The sequence below is a fragment of the Budorcas taxicolor genome, chromosome 1 (genome assembly GCF_023091745.1).
Source record: "Budorcas taxicolor isolate Tak-1 chromosome 1, Takin1.1, whole genome shotgun sequence".
Taxonomy (NCBI): domain Eukaryota; kingdom Metazoa; phylum Chordata; class Mammalia; order Artiodactyla; family Bovidae; genus Budorcas; species Budorcas taxicolor.
In genome coordinates, this window is record NC_068910.1 from 10,631,117 (window position 1) to 10,650,045 (window position 18,929).

The 18,929-nt window shown below is 56.9% G+C and overlaps 2 protein-coding genes across 2 annotated transcripts in view; both read right to left on the reverse strand.

Moving 5' to 3' along the window:
• Positions 1–18,929, reverse strand: part of NPRL2 (NPR2 like, GATOR1 complex subunit) — a 130,619-nt gene that overhangs the window by 67,117 nt on the left and 44,573 nt on the right. The window lies entirely within an intron of this gene.
• The window catches only part of CACNA2D2 (calcium voltage-gated channel auxiliary subunit alpha2delta 2), a 137,533-nt gene that overhangs the window by 51,318 nt on the left and 67,286 nt on the right, over positions 1–18,929 (reverse strand). Inside the window, exon 3 of the mRNA XM_052647292.1 lies at positions 18,136–18,252. Within this exon, the coding sequence (XP_052503252.1) occupies positions 18,136–18,252 (117 nt within the window). The remainder of the gene's footprint in view (positions 1–18,135; positions 18,253–18,929) is intronic.

Below are 18,929 nucleotides of genomic sequence, written 5' to 3' on the forward strand. Positions count from 1 at the left end.
TGAGTGTGGAGGCAGATGGGGGAAGGGGATGAGACACTCAAGTGCCAGGTCCTGAGCTGCCATGACTGGGGGCGGCCAGGGCAGCCGGGGCTCTTGTGTTGGGGCTCAGGAAGCGGTAAGGAGAGGTGCAGAGGTGGGGGGCTTTCTCAGTGCAGGTGCTTCTCAGGGGAGACTGCAGGAGGAGCTGTCAGCATCAGACATGAACTGGAGTCAGACACGGGCTGTGCGGAATCGGGGAGCCTTCAGACCCAGTCCAGTAGAAATCTGAGGTCCCCTGCTGGGTATCAGGGAACTGGCCCTGCCCTGGCCAGCCTCAGCCCACCCTTCCTGAGGTCCAGTCCCCTCTGGCCATCTGTCTTTCCAGGCCTTCCTCACCTTGCTGTGCACAGACCGGGACAGGAATGAATTGGAGCCATACCTCAAAGGCCTGAGCAGCTCAACCACAGACATCTCATTCACAGACACATGAAGTCACGCCAGGTAGCTTGTGACCCACGAGCACAGCACACGGTCATGCCAAACCACACAGAACCCACAGCTATGAAGATAAGGAGCCACGTGCCTGTGCAAGCTGGGCCCCTGCCCAGATGCAGTCCTTATAATCAACAACTTTGACTTTACACAGTGAGCAGAGCACTGGCCTCTCCGGAGCCTATTTCCATCCACCACTCATAACCCACTACATACAAGCAACACACAGCCCCCAACGCAATCTTACAGACTCTTCATTGTGAAGCCAAAGGGTTGCTGGCAAGAACAAACCCTTTTGCCTCCTCTAGGTACCCCGTGAAGCAGAAACCGAGGGGCAGGGCAGCTACTGCCTAGAAATGCCTGCAGATCCCAGGAGGGGAGTGGGGAGATGGTGGGCTGGGCCTGGCATCCCAGTGCCCGCCTGTTGACAGATGCCACCCAAAGCCACACCCACCTCCCTTTCCTCCTCGACTGTGGCCGGGCCTCTGAAATAATTAGCAATTCTGCTCAACAAAACGCTAGCCCGATGGGATAATAAACTCCAACATCTGTCAGAAGAGCGAGCTCCTATGGAATTGCCAAGAGAAACATTTTTCTCCTCATTCAATTCACATTTAAATCGAAAACAACCCCTCCAAGTCTGTGCCAGGCCGGCGGCACGGGGCTCTGGGAGCCCACAAGCTGTTCCCGGGCCTGCAAAGAGGCTTGGACGAGTGGCGATCACTCACTCAAATTAACAAATCATTTTATTTAGAAATGAGAATTTATAAGTGATGGATGGCTTGAGAGCTCTGGTCGGGGGAGGGAGCCAGCCATCAGCCCTGCTTCTGTGCTGGGGGTGGGGAGTGGTGGGCAGCCCTAGGTCATCCCTTCCCCCATGCCCCAGGCAGAAGGGCCCCCAGAGAGCTTCTGTCATGGGAGCCAGCCCTCTCCATCTCCACAACCCTCCAGTGTGGCAGGCAAGCCAGGAATTATGCTGCTGTTCTGCGGTGAGAAATTGAGGCTCAATGAAATGCCCAAGGTCCCCAGTTGCTCCTGCCAGCCTGAGAAGGTCACAGACCCTACTCTGAGGGCACTTATTCCAAAGCAGCTTCCTGGACCTGCAATTCCACCTCTGGGCTGCAGGAGGTGCTCCAGAGACAGCACTGAGTCCTGTGCGAGTTCTGGCTATAGACAATCATGGCTTTATCCAATACAACAACATTCTTCTGTTTTTAAATTAATATTTACTTATTTACTTGACTGCATCAGGTCTCATTTGCAGTACACAGGATTTCTGATGTGGTGCATGGGCTCTGGCTTCTCTAGGCACTTGGACATCTCTCGAGCTGTAGCACTCAGTTTATTTGCCCCAAGACAGCTTAGTTGCCCTGCGACATGTGGGATCCCAGTTCCCTGACTAGGGACTGAACCTGCTTCCCCTGCACTGGAAGGTGGATTCTCAACCACTGGACCACCAGGGAAGTCCATACAACTACATTCCTGAAAAGAAGCCACGGAGACTTGGGTTCTGGGCCTAGGGTCTCCAATTCACTGCCAGCACCATGACGGATACACACTTGGACTGCCAAGGGCCTTCCCACCTATGAGGGCCTCTGAGGACCAGATACCAAGTACTGATGAGTGGGGGGAAAAAAGGCTGACAGGTGAGCCTCAGTTCTGGCCAGACCCCTCCCTGGGGACACCAGAATGCTCATATGTCCTCCAACTACCTCCTTCAGTGCCTGTGTATCCCCATAAGTGCCTGCGTGCCCTCGTCAAGGACTCTGCCACTCTGTCTATAATTTCCCAGCAGACTGTTCTTTCTTAGAGGAAGGGACAATGCTGGTTTGTTTTTTTTTCCATCTAGCGGCCCTAGTGCCCAGCTCTTGGTAACTGTTTGGTGAATAAACAAAAGAATGAATGAATGTCTAGCTGCACAGCCACTCAAGAGGCATGAGACAGGGGCTCGATAATACCTGGTTATCATGACACTCTCTCACCTCCACGCTTTTACACACAACACTCTTTCTGCACGGAAGGCCATTCTTCTCCTCTGCCTGGACAACCGTTTCCTGCCTCTTAATGCTCAGCTCGGTTGTACCCTGTGCTGGGCTTCTTTCTGCTTAGCCTCTCATAGTTCTGGTTACTGAGGGGCAGGTGCCAGGCTAGTTTACAAGGCTGGCCATCCTAGGCCGGGTTCTCTTGAGGTCACAGTGGGGTCTGATTCTTCCTGCATCCCACCCTGGGGCCAGAGCTGGGTCTGTGGGGGCTGAGGGCACAGTTGACCTCTGAGAGTTTCTCAGCTTAAGCAGCTTGTCAGGAGCTGCTGAAACAAACCCAAAAATGCCCCTGGTGGGTAGAGGGGAGTATGGAGAGGTGAGAAGACAGGAGGCAGAGCCACAGGGACAGACAGGAGAGGAGCGAATTCCAGGAAGGCAGGATGAGGAGGGGACAGCGTGCTGGGGCTGACACTAGAGGCTGGGCTGAGATCCCTACTCCTCCTGTAGGCAGGTCACCTCGTTGCAGGAGGCCCAGAGGATGGTTCCTCCTCCCTAGGCTGTTATGACCATGAGCTCAGAGGCTCCACCGTCGGGAGACCTGCTGTGGGACATGCCTGCTGATTTGAGTCCCTTCCGAGGAGAGTGCCGGCAAGGATGGGGGCGCCCTGTGAACCCCAACCCTCTGTCCTGGACTCCTCAGGCACTGCAGGAAGTGTGGGGAGATGCTTCACAAGCCACGGGGCCACGTCAGACTGAGACGGGATCTTGGGAAACCTGGGTCGTAGCTAGAGCTTGTGAGTCTAGGGCAAGTTCCTCTTGCCTTCTATGCCTCAATTTCCCCAAATGAAATATTCAACCTAGTCTGCCTGCCTGTAGAGGCAGTGGTGTGGGGACTGGAGAGAGGAAGACAGCTGTGACAGGGCTGGGCACCAGGAGTCACCAGGGCTTTCCAGGCAGGAACGCGTATGTGCGTTTGTGTCTCCCTGGGACACACAGATCGATACTACACACGGGCAAACATGGGCTGAGACGCACGCTTGTACACGTATTACATGTCTATTAGTAGGCACTTATGTGAGGGCCTAGGCCTGACTGTACGCCTGTGGCTGTAGACTGGGAGATAGGACGCAAGCACATGGCTTTACACACACACACATTTGCTGGTGCCTGAAGCACACCCACAAGAGTGCCTACAGTGAGATGGGCCACGCTGATGCAACAGACATCTCGAGATGGTAGAGCTCTCCCCTCCCTTCCTACCCCAGCTCACCACTCTTCCAGCACACACCACACGTCTCTCACACCCCCATGCACGTAGGCTCTGCTCTGGAGAGCCCCGCCCTCCTCAGCCATACACACGGGCGTGCATATCTGTCCAGTGCCATCCCTGACATGCACACGGGGCGTGTTCCAGCCAGAGACAACCTCCACTGAGCAGACACACATTCTACTTGTCTTCTGGGAGGGTCCCCCTATCACTGCTATGAACTCTAAAGGGCACTTGGAGTTCTCTTTTGCTGACGCCAGGGTGCCCTGGGGCTGGGCAACCCAGGAAGGTCCAGCGCCACCTGCTTGGCCCACCCTGCTCAGCTCACCACCTGTACAGAGGCCCAGCTGGGCATGGGCGGGTGTCTGCACGGCTCCTGCCATTCAGGCTCCTGGCAGCGGAAGGGGAGACTCAAACCGATGCTCAGGAAGCTGCATCCCAGGTGGGGAGATGAGGCTCTCCCCACTGAGCCAGGAGCAAGGGCTGGCTCCTCCTTCTTACCACTTTCACCCCTGCTCACGCTCAGGCCTGCACTGTGGGTGGCGGTGGCAGTGCCCCTGGCCTCCCTGCTGTGACTGTCCTCTGACAGCCCATTACACATCCTCATACTACTTGTCTACCTTCTGCCTTCCCTCTGGACCAGAAGGTCTCCAAAGGCAGAACTGGGTTTGCTCCGTCACTGTCAAGCTCCCAGCAACCAGCACAGGGCCTGGCACACAGGTATGTACTTGGGGAATGAATGCGTGGGCAGCACCTGACATGACAGGTTCAGGTGAGATGGGCTGTGAAGGGAGAAAAAAGCCTCCATCCCTGGATGCAGCAACTGAATGAGTCCTGCGGAGATGTGAAGGTAGGAGGAGATGGCAGTGCTGTCTTGAGTCCCTCGGCCTTTGGGGGCTGGAAGAGGGTCTCTGGAGGTGGGAGGGGTACAACCTGCAATGGCAGCGATGCGTCATGGTGGGGGTGTGCCCAGAGGAAGCTGTGAGTTTGTGGGAGGCTTCCTGGGCTGGGCTCTGAAGCCCTAAGGTGGAGGCCCTCACCTGCAAATGAGTGGAGAGCTGACAGGAATGTGTGGAGGTGGGGACTCGTGTCTGCTGGACAAGGGAGGACTTACAGACAAGGAAGCCTAAAAGGTGGAGCCAAGGAAAGGGTTTAGGAAGAGAGATCACGGGCAGATCTTGCAGGATCCGACCAGGTTGGATCCTTGCAGATCATGCAAGGAAGAACTTGTAGAGATTTAGATGGCTCCAGCTCTCAAATGGGCAGCAGAGGACATGGTGGCATCTCCTTCTAGACTCAGGGACAGGTTAATGGGCCATTGCCTGGGGCACAGGGTCAGGCCAGCCTGTCTCCAGCCCCATAATTAAAGAAGGTGTTCTGGTTCCCTGACGTCAAGGATCTGTGTCCCAGCATCCCTCGGTCATGATCTTGTGAGCCAGGACTTGATCTTGTGCCTCTGAACTGAACTTGGAATTTAACCTGTGAAGCACGTGTGACCCAGCGGGTGACCCTGAGGCCACGACACAGCCCAGGACTGCATCTTGCCTGATGAGTAAACCTGTAGGACACGTTCCCAAGCTGTGACCCATGGAGCTCACAGCACTCTCACAGGAGAACACGGCGCCTTAGATGCGGGGCATATGGGCAGGTGTGGCTGAGGTCTTGAGTGATTCTGTGGGACACGGTGGGAGTGCACGCAGGGAGCTGCTGGCCTTCCCCAAATCTGGCTGTGACACCCAGGGTTGGCATCCTTAGAAATGCCTCCCTCAGCAGAGCTGGGGAGCCAGGGATGGTGACCCAGGGCAGGGGGCAGCCAGTGCCTCCTCTGGGCCAGGACTTGGTTTTCTTGGTTTCTCCATGGAGACCCAGGAAGGCTTGACCTCCACTCCCTGCCCACCACCCCCTGCCCCCATCTCTCCTCCTAAGAGGAAAATCACAGGGAAGCAAATCTTGGGGGGAGAAAGCAGAATGTTTTTAATTAAAAGTTTAAGAGAATTTACATCCCGAGGGAGTGGAAGCAAGAGAAGGTGGGGAGAGAGTCGGGGGCGGGCGCGAGGGAAAGTAGGCCATGCCAGCCGAGGGCTCCAAGCCCCATCCTTCTAGCCGCCCGGGGTCCTCACTGCAGCAGGTTCTGAGACACTGAGAGCTCTCTGCGCCAATGGGGGCTCAGAAGCTGCAGGTTTTCCATCTGGGAATGGGTCAGGGGAGGTGGGGCCAGGGGAATCAACAGAGACAGCTCCCTCTGCTTGGCCCCAGCTCCAGGGCCCCCAGGCCAGAGCCATCCTGCTGGGTCAGGGACAAGGCCTGGGCCACATGTGGTCCATCGGGGGTCTCTACATGTGTCCTGTACACAGTCCACCATTCGAACAGCCCCCATCTCACAGCCAGACCCAACCCTGGATGGGGTGGGTGAGTGCTAGTGTGGGGGGTGCTTGGGGTAAGCCACCCTCTGTGAGACCGTGTCCACTGGGGCCCAGGAGGCAGATAGGTAATAATGAAAGATCACTGGGGCTCTTAGGAACCAAGTGTTTATCGCACACCTGGGGCTCAGTCCATCCACACATGGCCACCTGTGCCGAGCAGAGGCCACCTGGCATCCAGCCTCATCCCTGCCTGCCATTACATGTGCCCACATTGGAGCTCATTAGCTGAGCCCGCCTTGGGCCTGACTTGTCCCCAGATATGACCAGGAGCACACAGGTGCCCCCTCAAGGCAGGGCTCAGTCAGGCCTGAACCATCCCTTCTTCCTGACCCAGAAAGGACACTGACACTCAGGCTCTGCCCACTGACCTCCACCTGCTCACCAGGCCCTGGGTTTGGCATGTGCATTGGGGAGGCCTTGTGCAGGTACCAGTGCGTGTGGCATGCCCTGTGTGCAGGGGGCAGGGCCAGAGCTGACCTGTGAGGTGGCCCCAGGCCTAGAAATCTTCCCTTGCCATGTCCACTCCTACCCAATCCTGGGAGAAGGAAAAGGCGAGGGGAAAATGTGACAGATGAAATATTTTGCAAAATGAGCTAATTACACGGCAGTCACCCAGGGAGATGAGATTAGCAGAATATTTGATAAAAGGAGGCCTAGGTATGCAGATGAGTGGTGGGGAAAGGTCCGTGTCACATCACTGGGAGATTGTGGAGTGCACGTACATGTGCATGCATGCATGCACACACACACACACACACACACACACACACACACACACACACGTGCTCCTCCACCACCACTCCCTCTCCAACAAGCCTGTCTTTGGGTGGGGGCTTTTGCTTGTGGTGGGGGTCCTGCATGTGAACATTCGAGACTCAGAGGGTCTCAGCCGTGCTCCCCTACCCCAAGCTAATCTGCAGCCACAACGGACTGTGTGTGACCTTCCCTCCCCACCCCCAGGGCCCCTGCATGCTGTTCCCTTTCTCAATGCTTTTCCCCGCCCTCTGACAGGCAGATTCCTCCATCCTTCCAGCCTCAGCCTCAGTGCTATGAATCCACACTTCAAGGTAACTGGGGTGCTTTTCCACATGCTCCCAAAGTGAGGTCAAGTGATGGGGATCTTTGCTGTGGACCAAGCCCCCTCCATGCGATAACTCCACGGCACACACATGTCTATGAACTGATCAAGTCTCACCTTGGATGACCCTCTTGGCAATCCTACTGGGTGGACTCTTACCATCCCATTTTACAGATAAGGAAACTGAGACTCCAGGATGGGAAATCACCAGCAAAGGCCATACAGCTGGTGCAGCACCGCTGCACCTGAGACCTCACTTGGCCCTTCTGCCTCCTGACCCAGATGCCGGTCTGGTCCATGCCTCAGAGGCCTCGGTCTCCTGGGTGAGTCACCCTCGAAGACTCATTTCTGGAAAACCTATTGATGAAGTGGGTGGGGGTCTCATTCATAAGTAAATAGGGTTTAAAGATTCAGCTCTGCCATGTGGCCCAAGGATGAGGCCCCCAAGTGGTGGAATAGCCTTGGTTAAAGGGCGGGGAACCTGAGTTCTCCCCAGGCTCAAGGCAAGTTGCTCCCCCTCTCTGGACCTCTGTTCCCCTGTCTGTCTGTGACAGGCACCCCTCAGTACAAGCCACCAGCCAGAGGCTGCCCACCTCTGCCCCCACCCAGTGCTGTGGCTCCCCCACCTACCCACACCTGCACGGCTCACACGTGCACGTCAGCTGGCCTGGCTCAGGCCCCCTCGAGTCCTCTCCTGGAGTTCTGATCCCTTGCCTGGACCCCGTCTCACTGCCTGTCCATCCATCTGCCCATCTGCTGGACTGTTCAGGCCCCCTCTCCTCTGATATCTCTGGATCTGATGACTGGGAACCCAGAGAGGAGAGGGCTGGCACTGGGGCCCGGGAGGTCAAAGACCTTCTGCATAGAGGGTGGATAAGCCCCAAATCTAGCCTTCAAAGGCTTGGAGGCTGACTCTACCAGGGAGTCCTCCTGAGTCATGCCAAGGTGACACTGTGCCTGACCTGAGTCCAGGTTCCTGCCTAGGGCTGTCTTTGCTGCTTCCAGCCACTTGCCCAGCCCAGGTCGGGCAGTCCTGTGGGTGAATGGGTGAGGCATGGGAGCTGCCCCACTGGCCCATCCGCCCCAACCGCCCAGGAAGGGGCTGGACCCCAGGGACCTGGGCAGCTGGCGGATGGGGCCTCGTACCCTGGCTATCTTGATAACTAGGCTCCAGCTGGTGTTGACACAGCAAACATGCTGTGACTCCCATTTGCCGAGGTACAGAGTGGGCAAACACCGGAAGGCTGGAACGAAGGGCCTGGCAACCGTGACCAGCCTCTCAAATACAGGCCCCAAGGCCTGTGCCAGGAGGCAGGAAGCATCAAGCAGCCTGGACAGCGTGGCCCACAGAGGTGGGAGCTGGGGACAGGCTTTGGATGAGGTGTTAGGAGAGGGGGTAGAGCTGGCATGAGGTCCTACAGCCTCGTGTTGGCCTACCAGCGGGGCGGGGCGGGGCTGAAGGAGCACAGGGTCAGTCTTGTCCATTGGGGTCCATCCTACCTCACATCGGCATGGTGCCCATGCTCAGCTGATGTCACCATGGCCTGGGCATAAGCTCTGATGACAGATCTGTGAGGCTGCGCTTGTGGTTCTACTGGACAGGTAAGAAAACTGAGGCTCAGAGAGTGTGAGCATTACCAAGGGCCTGGTGCCACTCAAGGGGAGTGTGCAGGCTGCACATAGTGGAGGGTGAGGCCCTTAATTCTTGGCCACATCTTGCTCACCTGTATCATGTGCCACATTCCACCTTCCTAATGGGGACTCTTGGTCAGAGGTTCTTTTGGGGGTAGTGTAAGGTCAGGACGACCCAGCATGTGGTCACTAGGTGAGGTCACAGCTAGACTCCAAGCAACAGCACCCACATGGGGCACAGCCCATTCCTGCCTCTATCTCGAGGCCCACCTCCCAGTGCCTCCATGCATGTGCTCTGCGGAGCCAGCCAGAGGTGAAGCCCTCCGCCTCCACGTGTGGGCAGATGTCCAAACATGCCACGCACACACTCTTTCTACCTCTGGCCTTTGTACTCTGCTGTGCCCTCTGCCTTGGATCCTCTTCCTTCCTCTCCTCTGCCTGGCTGAGACTCCAGTAACACTCTTCTTTTCCGCCATTCCAATTCCCCTAGAGCTGGTCAATATCCATGGGCTCACCACCCTGGATCCACACTTTGTGGCACGGGTCACACCCCTGTCACCTTGAGCAGACAGTATGCCTCAGAGGAGGTGCCCTGCAGGTGTCCCTGTCGCTGGTAACCTAGGCTGGCATGTATACACAGGAGGTGCTCAGCACTCAGTAAACAGAGGCTGAAGGAAGCAAAAGACATGGAAGACCAGATATCCCATGACAAGCTGAGGCAGGGTCGACCTTACAGATCCCTGCCCGGGGTCACTATGGTGCTGGGGGCTGGTCCAGCCTTCAGGTGTGGGCTTGGAGAAGACAGCTGAGGGGTCCACGAGGGACCTGAGGCCCTTCTCAGCACCCAGAGCCCCCCATGCCCTCCCCACCCGCACTCCCACAGTTCACTCTTCTTCAGACACCCACTGCTACAGACACTGCTCGCTGGGTATTCTGAGCCACAGAAAACGGGCTGAGAGAGGGGACTGGCTGCTCTGAGGACTGCTGGTGGTTTCGGAAGGGCCGTGTTTACAGATATGCAGCGACCGCCCCAGAACTCAGGCGGTGGGCCCTTCCGCCTGCCTCTGCCATCTCCCCATCCTCTCTGCCCTCCAGTGGAAACAGTTATGCACAGGCTGCACTTTCCTGGCTCCCTTCCCAGCCCACAACTCTTGTCTCAGCAGATTCAGTCTGAGTCACTTCAGTGCTAGGCCAGGGCTCGTGCCTTCCTTCTTCCTTTTCTCCACCTTTGGAAACCCCCAGGCACTGCCCCTCTGCCAACCTTCCAAGGCTCAGGCTCAAACACCACCTCCTCCCGGCTGTCTTCTTAGACTTGCCCTCCCATGTCAGCCGATCTGCACACCTTGTAGCTTGTTTTCCGTCCCCTCGAAGTCTGTCATCCTGGAGGGCCACTAGCCTGCCCTGCCTTAGATGCACACCACCTCCCCCAGCCCTTGTACACGAGGATTTCAGAACAAAGGGCCAGACGCTATTAAAACTCAATTAAATTTCTCACTTCTCTGATCCTGAATTAGACTGGCCTGTCCCTGTGGCACCTGCAGGCCCTTTTACTCTGCTTCCTAGCATCTGTGCCCCCTCCCCCATGCCAGCTATGACCCCCGGGGAGGTGGGCAGAGCGGGAGAGGCTCCTCCCACAGTGCTGGCCTCTGGGGAAGGAGTCCAGCAAATCAATCACCCTTGGTCCCAGGGTTCGTTTTCTCCATTTGGCCAGTGGCCCACCGGCCTACCCCATGCCCTAGATTCCCCCTCCTGTGGTGGGCAGGGGGCAGGGGTGTTAAAAAGGGAACACATGGCAGTGAGTCCCAGCCTGCATGTGCAGCCAGCTGCCCTGACCAGCTGTTCTCCAGGGTCCCCCAGTAGAGCTCCTGCCCTTGCTTGTCTGGCAGACTCTCACCATTTCCCTTCCCAACCCTGGGCTTCTTCGTCTCTGCCCCAGTCAGCACGGCTCTGTTTCTCCATCCCTGGGAGCTAGGGAGGGGTAGGCACACTTGCTCAGGAGCCAGTGGAGCTGGGGGAACCATTACCCTGTCGCGGCCAGTCAGTGGCTGGGTTGGCATCACCACTGAGCCTCTGTTTCCTCATCTGTAAAATGGGAATTCTGCCCCACCGTGAGCGGAGAGAGGCACCACACCCAGGGTCAGGCTGGGGGCAGTGGAGAAGGTTTGCTGAATGACAGAGAGAGCAAGTGAACGACAGGGAGACTGAATGTTGCCCCCAGGGCGTGCACCTGGCCTCAAGAGCAGGGCACCGGGTAGGAGAGGCTCAGACACGTCCTGGGGTGAGACCTGGGCCTGGGGTGCCTCGGTCATGCATCCCACAGGAGGTGGGCGCTGCTGGTCAGGGGACACAACATGCCTGATGAGCAGCAACAGTCAGCCTTGCCCTTCATCATGGGAGAGAACACGGCAGAGAAGCAGTGGGTGGGAGGGTGTGAGACCCTCAAGGACATTGCACCTCTGGCCCCCAGACCCTTCCTTCGGCCAGTGAATGTGAGGAGTGACCACAGCTCTTCTGACCCCTCCTGAGGCCCCTGGACTTTGCAGGAGGAGCAGGGAAAGGAGCCTGCGCCATAGGGGTAATCCCAGGGACCAGGGAAGTCCAGCCAGAAAGAGGAGGGAATGACGGGGTTTCCCCGAGGATCCTTGGCCATTCCCTAGCCACACCCCTCCTGCACTGTCTCTCTCTGTTCCCAGGAAGGCCAGCTCCCTGTCCCGCTAGCTCAACCTGGGCGCCCTCAAAAGGTCTGTGCATTTTCAGCCACCCAGCAGGGATGCGGGCGGGGGCGGGCTCCCATATGTGCATCCACCAGCCTAGAAGAAGCCTCTTTGCCCAGGGCTCATGCTGGGCCCCAGGACCCTCGGGTGCACAGCGAGTAGACGCTGGTTCTTCATCCCTTCCACACCCAGGTGGCCCACCTCCTCCAAAGGGCTCCTTCTGACTCCCACTCCTGATTGGTCGCTCTTAGGCAGAGGTGTCCAAGGGCTCCCACACAGTGGCACCCGGTGGATGCCCATTCACTAACTCGACACTCCGTCATCCCCAGGGGGCCCAGCTGGCTCCCCTGGGTGGTAGTGGCACCTTGCCAGGAAGCGGCGGCGCTGTTTGGGTGAGGGGAGAATAATTAGCCGTAAACGCGGCAATCAGGGAGAAAAGGCTGCTTGGGCCCTCGGCGCCCACACGTGCGCCTAATTGGCTCCACGTGTCCGTGGCTCCTTTTAAGAGCAGGAAAAGTGGAAGGGTCAAGATCTCTTAATAGTCATAATGGAAGGGAGGCAGAAGCCGCTGCTAGCCCCACGTAAACACCTTTTAATTGCTCAGAGAAGGGTGGGCGGAGGCAGCCGCTGCTGCAGAATTCCCTGCCTGTGTGTCCACCATTCGTGTGCCTTTCAGAGCTTCCCTGGTCTGGAGTTAGACCCCAGAGGGTGGCCTCCAGCCAGGACCCAGAGCCGCAGCCCTAGCCTCTGTTCTGCAAATCCTCAGGAGGCTCCAGCTCTGGGCCAGGCCTTGGCAGCAGGTGGTACCCCTGGCCCTGCCTTCCCCAGGACCCCTCTGCTTGTCCAACCTCATTCCATGAATGTATCTGTGGACCCAGCTTTGATCTGGCCTTCAGCTGCCTCCAAAGGCGAACATTCCCCCCGCAATCCATGGCGCCTCCTCCCGGCTGCCCCGAGCTCACTCTTTCCCCTTCGAACTGCAGGGATCGTGCTCCTGTTCGGGCTGCTCCATCCTGTCTGCATCTCTTCGAGGTCCCCAATGTCACCCTGCTTCTGAGGTTTCTATAATGACTGCAGCTCTCTGTTTCATCACACCAGTGGTTTTCAGCCAAACGGGACTCTGCCCCCAGAGGATATCTGGCCACACTTGGAGACATTTCTGGTTCTTGTAACTGGGAGAGTGATGTACACTGGCCTCTAGCAGGCAGAGGGTCAGGATGCTGCTTAACCACCTGCAATGCACAAGACAGCCCCCACAGCAAAGAATCATCCTGCTCAAAATGTCCATAGCACCAATACCAAGAAACCCTGTATGAGGTGAAGTCTGAGAAAGGAAGCAGTGAGTCAGGGGGAGCCGGGCAGAACGCTGTCCCTCCTGACTATGGCAGGCGGTCTGCCCCACAGCCCCTGGCCCCGTGGCTCCCTCCCTGGCTCATTCCTCCTGCTCCTCTGAACACCAAGCCCAGAGCGCAGTTCCTGAACAGACCCAGCCACTGCCAACAATGCATCAGTTTAATTGGGTTAAGTGGCCATTAGCGGCAAAAGCAGGGCGGCTCTGTGCAGAAGGGTTTTTAATTTTACTTTTTAAATGATGCTCGCTCCCCAGAGAGGCCACTGATGGTGGGAATGCTGCCCACTGGAACCCCTAGGACCAGAGCCACTGATGTACCTCCCCCCTGCCCCATCCCTCTGGGCATCACGGGGTTGGGCTAGGAGGGCTGCTCAGTGTCTTGTCTCCACTGCCCAAGGAAGACGCAGCGGGGGCAAGGCCTGGCCCAAGGTCATTAGGTTATCCCAGAGCTAGTCCCTGCCAGAGCGGACCCACCTGCTCTTTCCTTGGCCCTGTCCCCTTGTGGATAGCAAGCACCTGACCACTAGCGGCAGCACAGAGGAGGGCAGAACTGGGGTTTGGAGCCCGAGTACCCGAATCTATAGTCTAGTTTTGCTCTGAGATCTGGGGCAGTGGTGTAACCTCTCTGGGGCTGCTTCCTCAAATGTAAAATGGGGATGTATGTATGTACGTATGTGAAAGTCTCTCAGTTGTGTCTGACTTTTTGTGACCCCATGGACAGTAGCCCGCCAGGATCCTCTGTCTGTGGAATTCTCCAGGCAAGAATACTGGAGTAGGTTGCCATTTCCTTCTCCAGAAGATTTTCCCGACCTAGGGCTCAAACCCTGGTCTCCTGCATTGCAGGCAGACTGTCTACAGTCCAAGCCACCAGGGAAGCCCAAAATGGGGATAGGAGGGGGTAACTCTGGGTTGCAGGGAGGATCTGCAGACATCTGAAGTGTTTCAGCTTATCTTAGGCTGCACACTTGGTAGAGACTCAGAAAGAGGCCAGCAATGAGGAGAGAAATTATTTCTGCCTTTTTAGGGGAAATGTCCTGAACTCTGATTCAACACTGAATCATCTGTGGACCACTGAGAAATACTGAAGCCCAGCCTCATCCCTACATAATCTACTATATGCAGTCTAGGGTGGGGCCTAGGCATCATGATTTAAAAGCCCTGCAGGTGACTCTAGTGTGACCACAGGGGCTGCACGAAGGCAAAGATGCAAAAGCATGGGCTCTGGAAATGTCTGGGCCCCCAGGACAATGAGAAGGAGCTGAAGGAACACAGGCTCGGGGTGGTGTGAGGGTGGGAGGGCAGAGCTCAAGGGCCAAAGTCTCCAGGTCCTGGATCTCGGCCAGAAATTCACTGCCTCCAGCTTATTTGAGGTTGGAGGTGTAAAGGTGTCCCTGAGATCAGGCTTCTAGCTGCCACACTGATGTCCCTTAACAACCTGCTCTGGCATGACTGCTCTGGCTCTGAGTTTCCAGTCTCTAGGAACCATGCTCACTGAGCCACACTGCCCTTGGCCTTGTCCCTGACAGCAGCATGGGATGCCCCACAGTGGGGTCACGTCTCACCTCCCATGGCCTCTCCACTGAGCTCCATAGCAGGGGTGCCCAGGATGGTGCTGAAGGTGACACGACCTTCAGAGACACTGTTTTCACTGTGGCCTTTATAATGATGACTCCTGGAGCTATGAAACTGGAAGTACTGGGCAGGGATAGTCTCATGTCCCCATTTTCCAGAGGGATAAACTAAGGCCTGGGACAGGATGAGACTGAGAGCTCCAAGAGGACGGGAATGGGGCCTGTCCTTCCTCACTGCACTTCCAGCACCGGCCTGGCGCACAGTAGGCCTTTAGTGAGCACTGAAGAATGGACGGAGGAAGGAATACAACCAAGAGATGACCTTTCTGAGGAAGGGGCTCTGAGAGAGGCTCCATCCGGGAGCACAAGAGAGTCCTGACTTGGGTCCAGCTCTGCCTCCAATGTGCTCTAAAAACTGAGGCACCTCCCTACCCCTCCTGGAACTCGAGACCCAAACAAAGCAGGCTCTGTCTCAGAAGACCCATCCTCCAGGATAGCAGATGTCCCTAGAAGGTCCCCTCCATGTCTCCTAAGCTGAGGCCCTAGCAGGTGTCCTGGGCTTCAGGAGGCTGCTTGCCTGGCATTGCGAAATCCCTGACTTGGCCTGCTCTGCTTGACTCTTGGCTGGGAAAACCACTCTGTGCAGCTTGGAGAAACTGTTACAAACAACTGACTGTCCCTGATTAGATGAGACAATGAACTTCCGTCCTGCGTTGCTCGGTCCCCTCCTTTCGAGCCCCACATTAAAACTGCAGACCAGGGCAAGCGGATTTAAGTTGGATTCTTGGATGGCGTCCAGGGCGAGAGGGACAATGGAGTGTGGAGAGGTCCAGACCCCCAACATCCCTCTCTCCACATGCACTCAGGCTGCAAACACATGTGGGAAAGGAGAAAAGAGCCAGAGCTTGATTAAAAGCAAAATGAACAACAATGAAGAGCAAAGGTCATCTTGAACAACTAGGACCAAGGCAGGTGAAGGAGTCCTCTCCTTGCCCCAGAGATATAAACAGGAGCATCTTCTGGGTCTGGAGCAGGGGGTGTTGCAGTAGGAGGGGTTCATTGGCTGGGAGAGTGCTGGGCTCCATGCACACCTCTGGACTAACGTGGGCATGGAGGGGCCTGGCTTAGGGTCAGAGAGACCTGGGTTCAAATCCTGGCTCGGCCATGTCCTGGCCTAATACATGGCATGTCCGAGTCTCAGTGTCCCTCTCCCTCAGGGGCTGCTGTGAGATGACACGATAGACTCAGAGCATGGTAAGCACCTGATCAGTGAATGCCTCTTCCCGTCGTTCCTCCCTGGAGAACCAGCGTGCACCAGGCCATGGGCACCTGGGCTGGACTCGGTGGGAAGGAGGCAGACATCCACACTGTCTCTGGGGCAGAGTCCGGCATGTGGGGTGTAGGGAGAGGCTGGGGATCAAGACCCCAGGCTTTGGGCTCCCCCACCCCCCAGCTGCGAAGGCTGCCTGCTTCTCCAGGAGTGGGGAAAGGAGCTGGGGGAGTGACTCCAACCCTGGGATGCTCAGAGGGGCTGGGCAGGGCTGGGCCCTGGGCTCCCTGTGTAGAGGGCAGGTGGGGTATCTGTTGTTACCACTGCTCAGCAACCCCTGCCAAGGTAACTGGTCCTAAAACCAGGGTGGGAAGCAGGCGTAAAGGGGGACGCTTCCCAAAACTGTCAGATGGTTTCAGCACAAGTTCAGGGCTTGTGGCCTGTGCTCTGTGCACTGGTCAGCTGGGGAGGGGGCAGGCTGCAAGGCAAGGAAGTAGAGGGCAAACAGGGGATCTGCAGTGAAGTGGGGAGAGAAGGACAAAGAGAGAACGAGAGAAACGAGGGCAGAGTGTTCAGTTCTAGGCACAAGGCACAGAGGTGGGCCGTGGTGTGCTGGCTGCATGAGGCAGGGAGACGGTTCCTACAACCAGGGGACACTGTTGCACCTCACAGGGGTGACTGTCCCAGCTGAAGGCTTGGCTCTGCCTCCTCCCCATGACAGTCCACTTCCCCAACTGTCTCCCTGCCTGTGACTAGGAGAACCCCAAAGTCAGGCTGGGCCCACCTCTGGGCCCTCTGGGTCCACACTGGGTGGGATGCCCTCAGGGTCCCCCCAACTCTGGTCCTGGATGCCAGCCTTTCCCTAGTTCATGATCCCAAGTCACCTGGCACAGGCAGGGGATGCCAGGGGCACAGGAGGGCCCAGCTCCTGGAGAAGGAGTTCCTAGTTCCCTCCCAGGGCCTGGATGTGGTAGGGGTTTGGCTGCTGATTTGACCCTGCTGGGACCCTTGCTTGTGTGGTCTTGCTCATTAAAAAAAGACAGCTTTACTGAGATACTATAAAATTCACTCACATAAAATATACAATTCAGTGTTGGGTTTTTTTAGCCTTTCAGAGTTGTGGACTCATCACCACATTCTAATTTTAGAATATTTTCAGCATCCCCAAAAAGAAACCTTGTACCCATTAGCAGACACTCCCTGTCCCCTCCCTTCCAGCCCTAGGCAACTGCTAATGTAGTTTCCATTTCTATGCTTTTGCCTATTGTGGACATCTCACAGATATGGGATCACACAATAGGTGTTCCTTATGACAAGCTTCTTTCCCTCAATATAATGTTTTCATATTCATCCACGTTGTCCATCCACTTGTGTACCAGTATGTCATTCCTTTCTACTGGACTCATCTCTGTGACACAGGCAGGTGCAGGAGCAGTTTGTGCCTCTGATCTGGAGGCAGCCTGGACCCCTTCTCTTCTTTCCTGCACAAGCCACCCAGGGCACCCTGCAGCTCCAGGAGCCCTTTCCCACCTGCTCTCCCGGGGGTGGGTTGAGTACCAGGGTCTGCTGGCTTTGTAGATCTGGTCAGAGGGACCAGCAGGTCCTGTCACCTCGCAGGACCATGGTGTCTTGGAGCTGGCAGGCACCAGCTCTCAGCAGAGATGGGAACACTGAGGCTCAGAGGCAAGTGGAGAAGTCGTGGGCAGAACAGGAGCTCCAGCCTCCAACATCACATGGCTGTGGCCTTCTTTCTAAGGTGTTCAGGGGCCTCCACACTCCCTCTGCCTCAGAGTCTGCAGGCTACCTTCCCAGCCACTAATAGGTCGCTATCCTGGCCAGGGAGGATTCCCAGGTGGCTCAGTGGTAAAGAATCTGCCTGCCAATGCCGGAGACACAGGTTTGACCCCTGGGTTGGGAAGATCCACTGGAGAAGGAAATGGCAACCCACTCCAGTATTCTTGCCTGGAGAATCCCCTGGACAGAGGAAGCCTGGCAGGCTACGATCCATGGGATGGCAAATAGTCAGACACAACCAAGCATGCACGCGCACCCACACACATCCTGGCCAAGTGCTCACCCTTGGCACACTCATAAGCAGAGTGGAGGAACAGGAAGACCCCAGGCCCAACAGAGGCAGGACCGGGGCTGCCACTGTACCATGCAGGGCCTCTGAGGCCCCGCGTCAGGGGCCTACTCCACAGGAAAACATCCTGCTCCTGCCAGCAGCTGCCCACAGTCCACGTGGCACAACCTGCCAGTGACGGCCTGGCCTGGCTTCAGAGGGCCAGGAGGGCTGTGTGTTCCCGGCAGGTCGGGACGGTGCCCTCACAGAGCAGGCCACTCTGCTCTTCCCTCCACCCACACAACTGCACCTACCTTCAGGGCCTGCACCTTCCTGTCCAGCAGGCTCTCAATGTCCCCCGCCACCTTCTCCACCAGCTTCTGAGGCTCATTCTCCTGCACCTCAAACAGATTCCTGTTGTCCTTGTAGATCTGGAAGGAAGCAAAAGCCTGGGGTGAGGCCAAGGTGATCCCCCACTCCTCAGACATGGTGTCCATACACCCTCGCTGCACATTTCCCCACGGAATGGTCCTCGCCTCTACCCTGACCCCAGCTTTGGCCATTAAGAGAGAACAGGGAGGCCTGGGGGTCCCGCCCAAGCTCCGATAGACTTGAAGAAGTTCAAGGCCATGGCTCCACCTGCGCGGCTTGTGTGAGTCTGGTGGGACGAGGCTGTCACTACCTTCTCTGGGACTCAGGGTTCCCCATCCAGGGGCCACAAGCAGCACCTCCCTGACCGGCTCAGGCTTGCTAATAATAGTGGGGGGCAGGGTGCTGGATGGGAGGCAGGGTGCTGTGGGGAGATGGAGCCGAGAGGCACACACTGTACCCCACATACCGACACGAAGGTGCTCTCACACCCATAAACCCACACATGCATCACACACACACACAGAGCCACCTCTCCACACAGGCTCAGGCATCCATACCCCACTTTTGCTGGCACTTCCCCAAGGCGTTTGCAGAACCATTGTGGGAGCTCGGTGTGCCCCAAGGGGCTCCTCTGTCGTTCTGGGCACAGAATATGGGGCTAGGGGCCAGGGAAGAAAAGGCATGTGGGGGGAAAGAATCTGCTTCCCCTCTTCCTTGGTGGGGCTTGGCCTGTGTG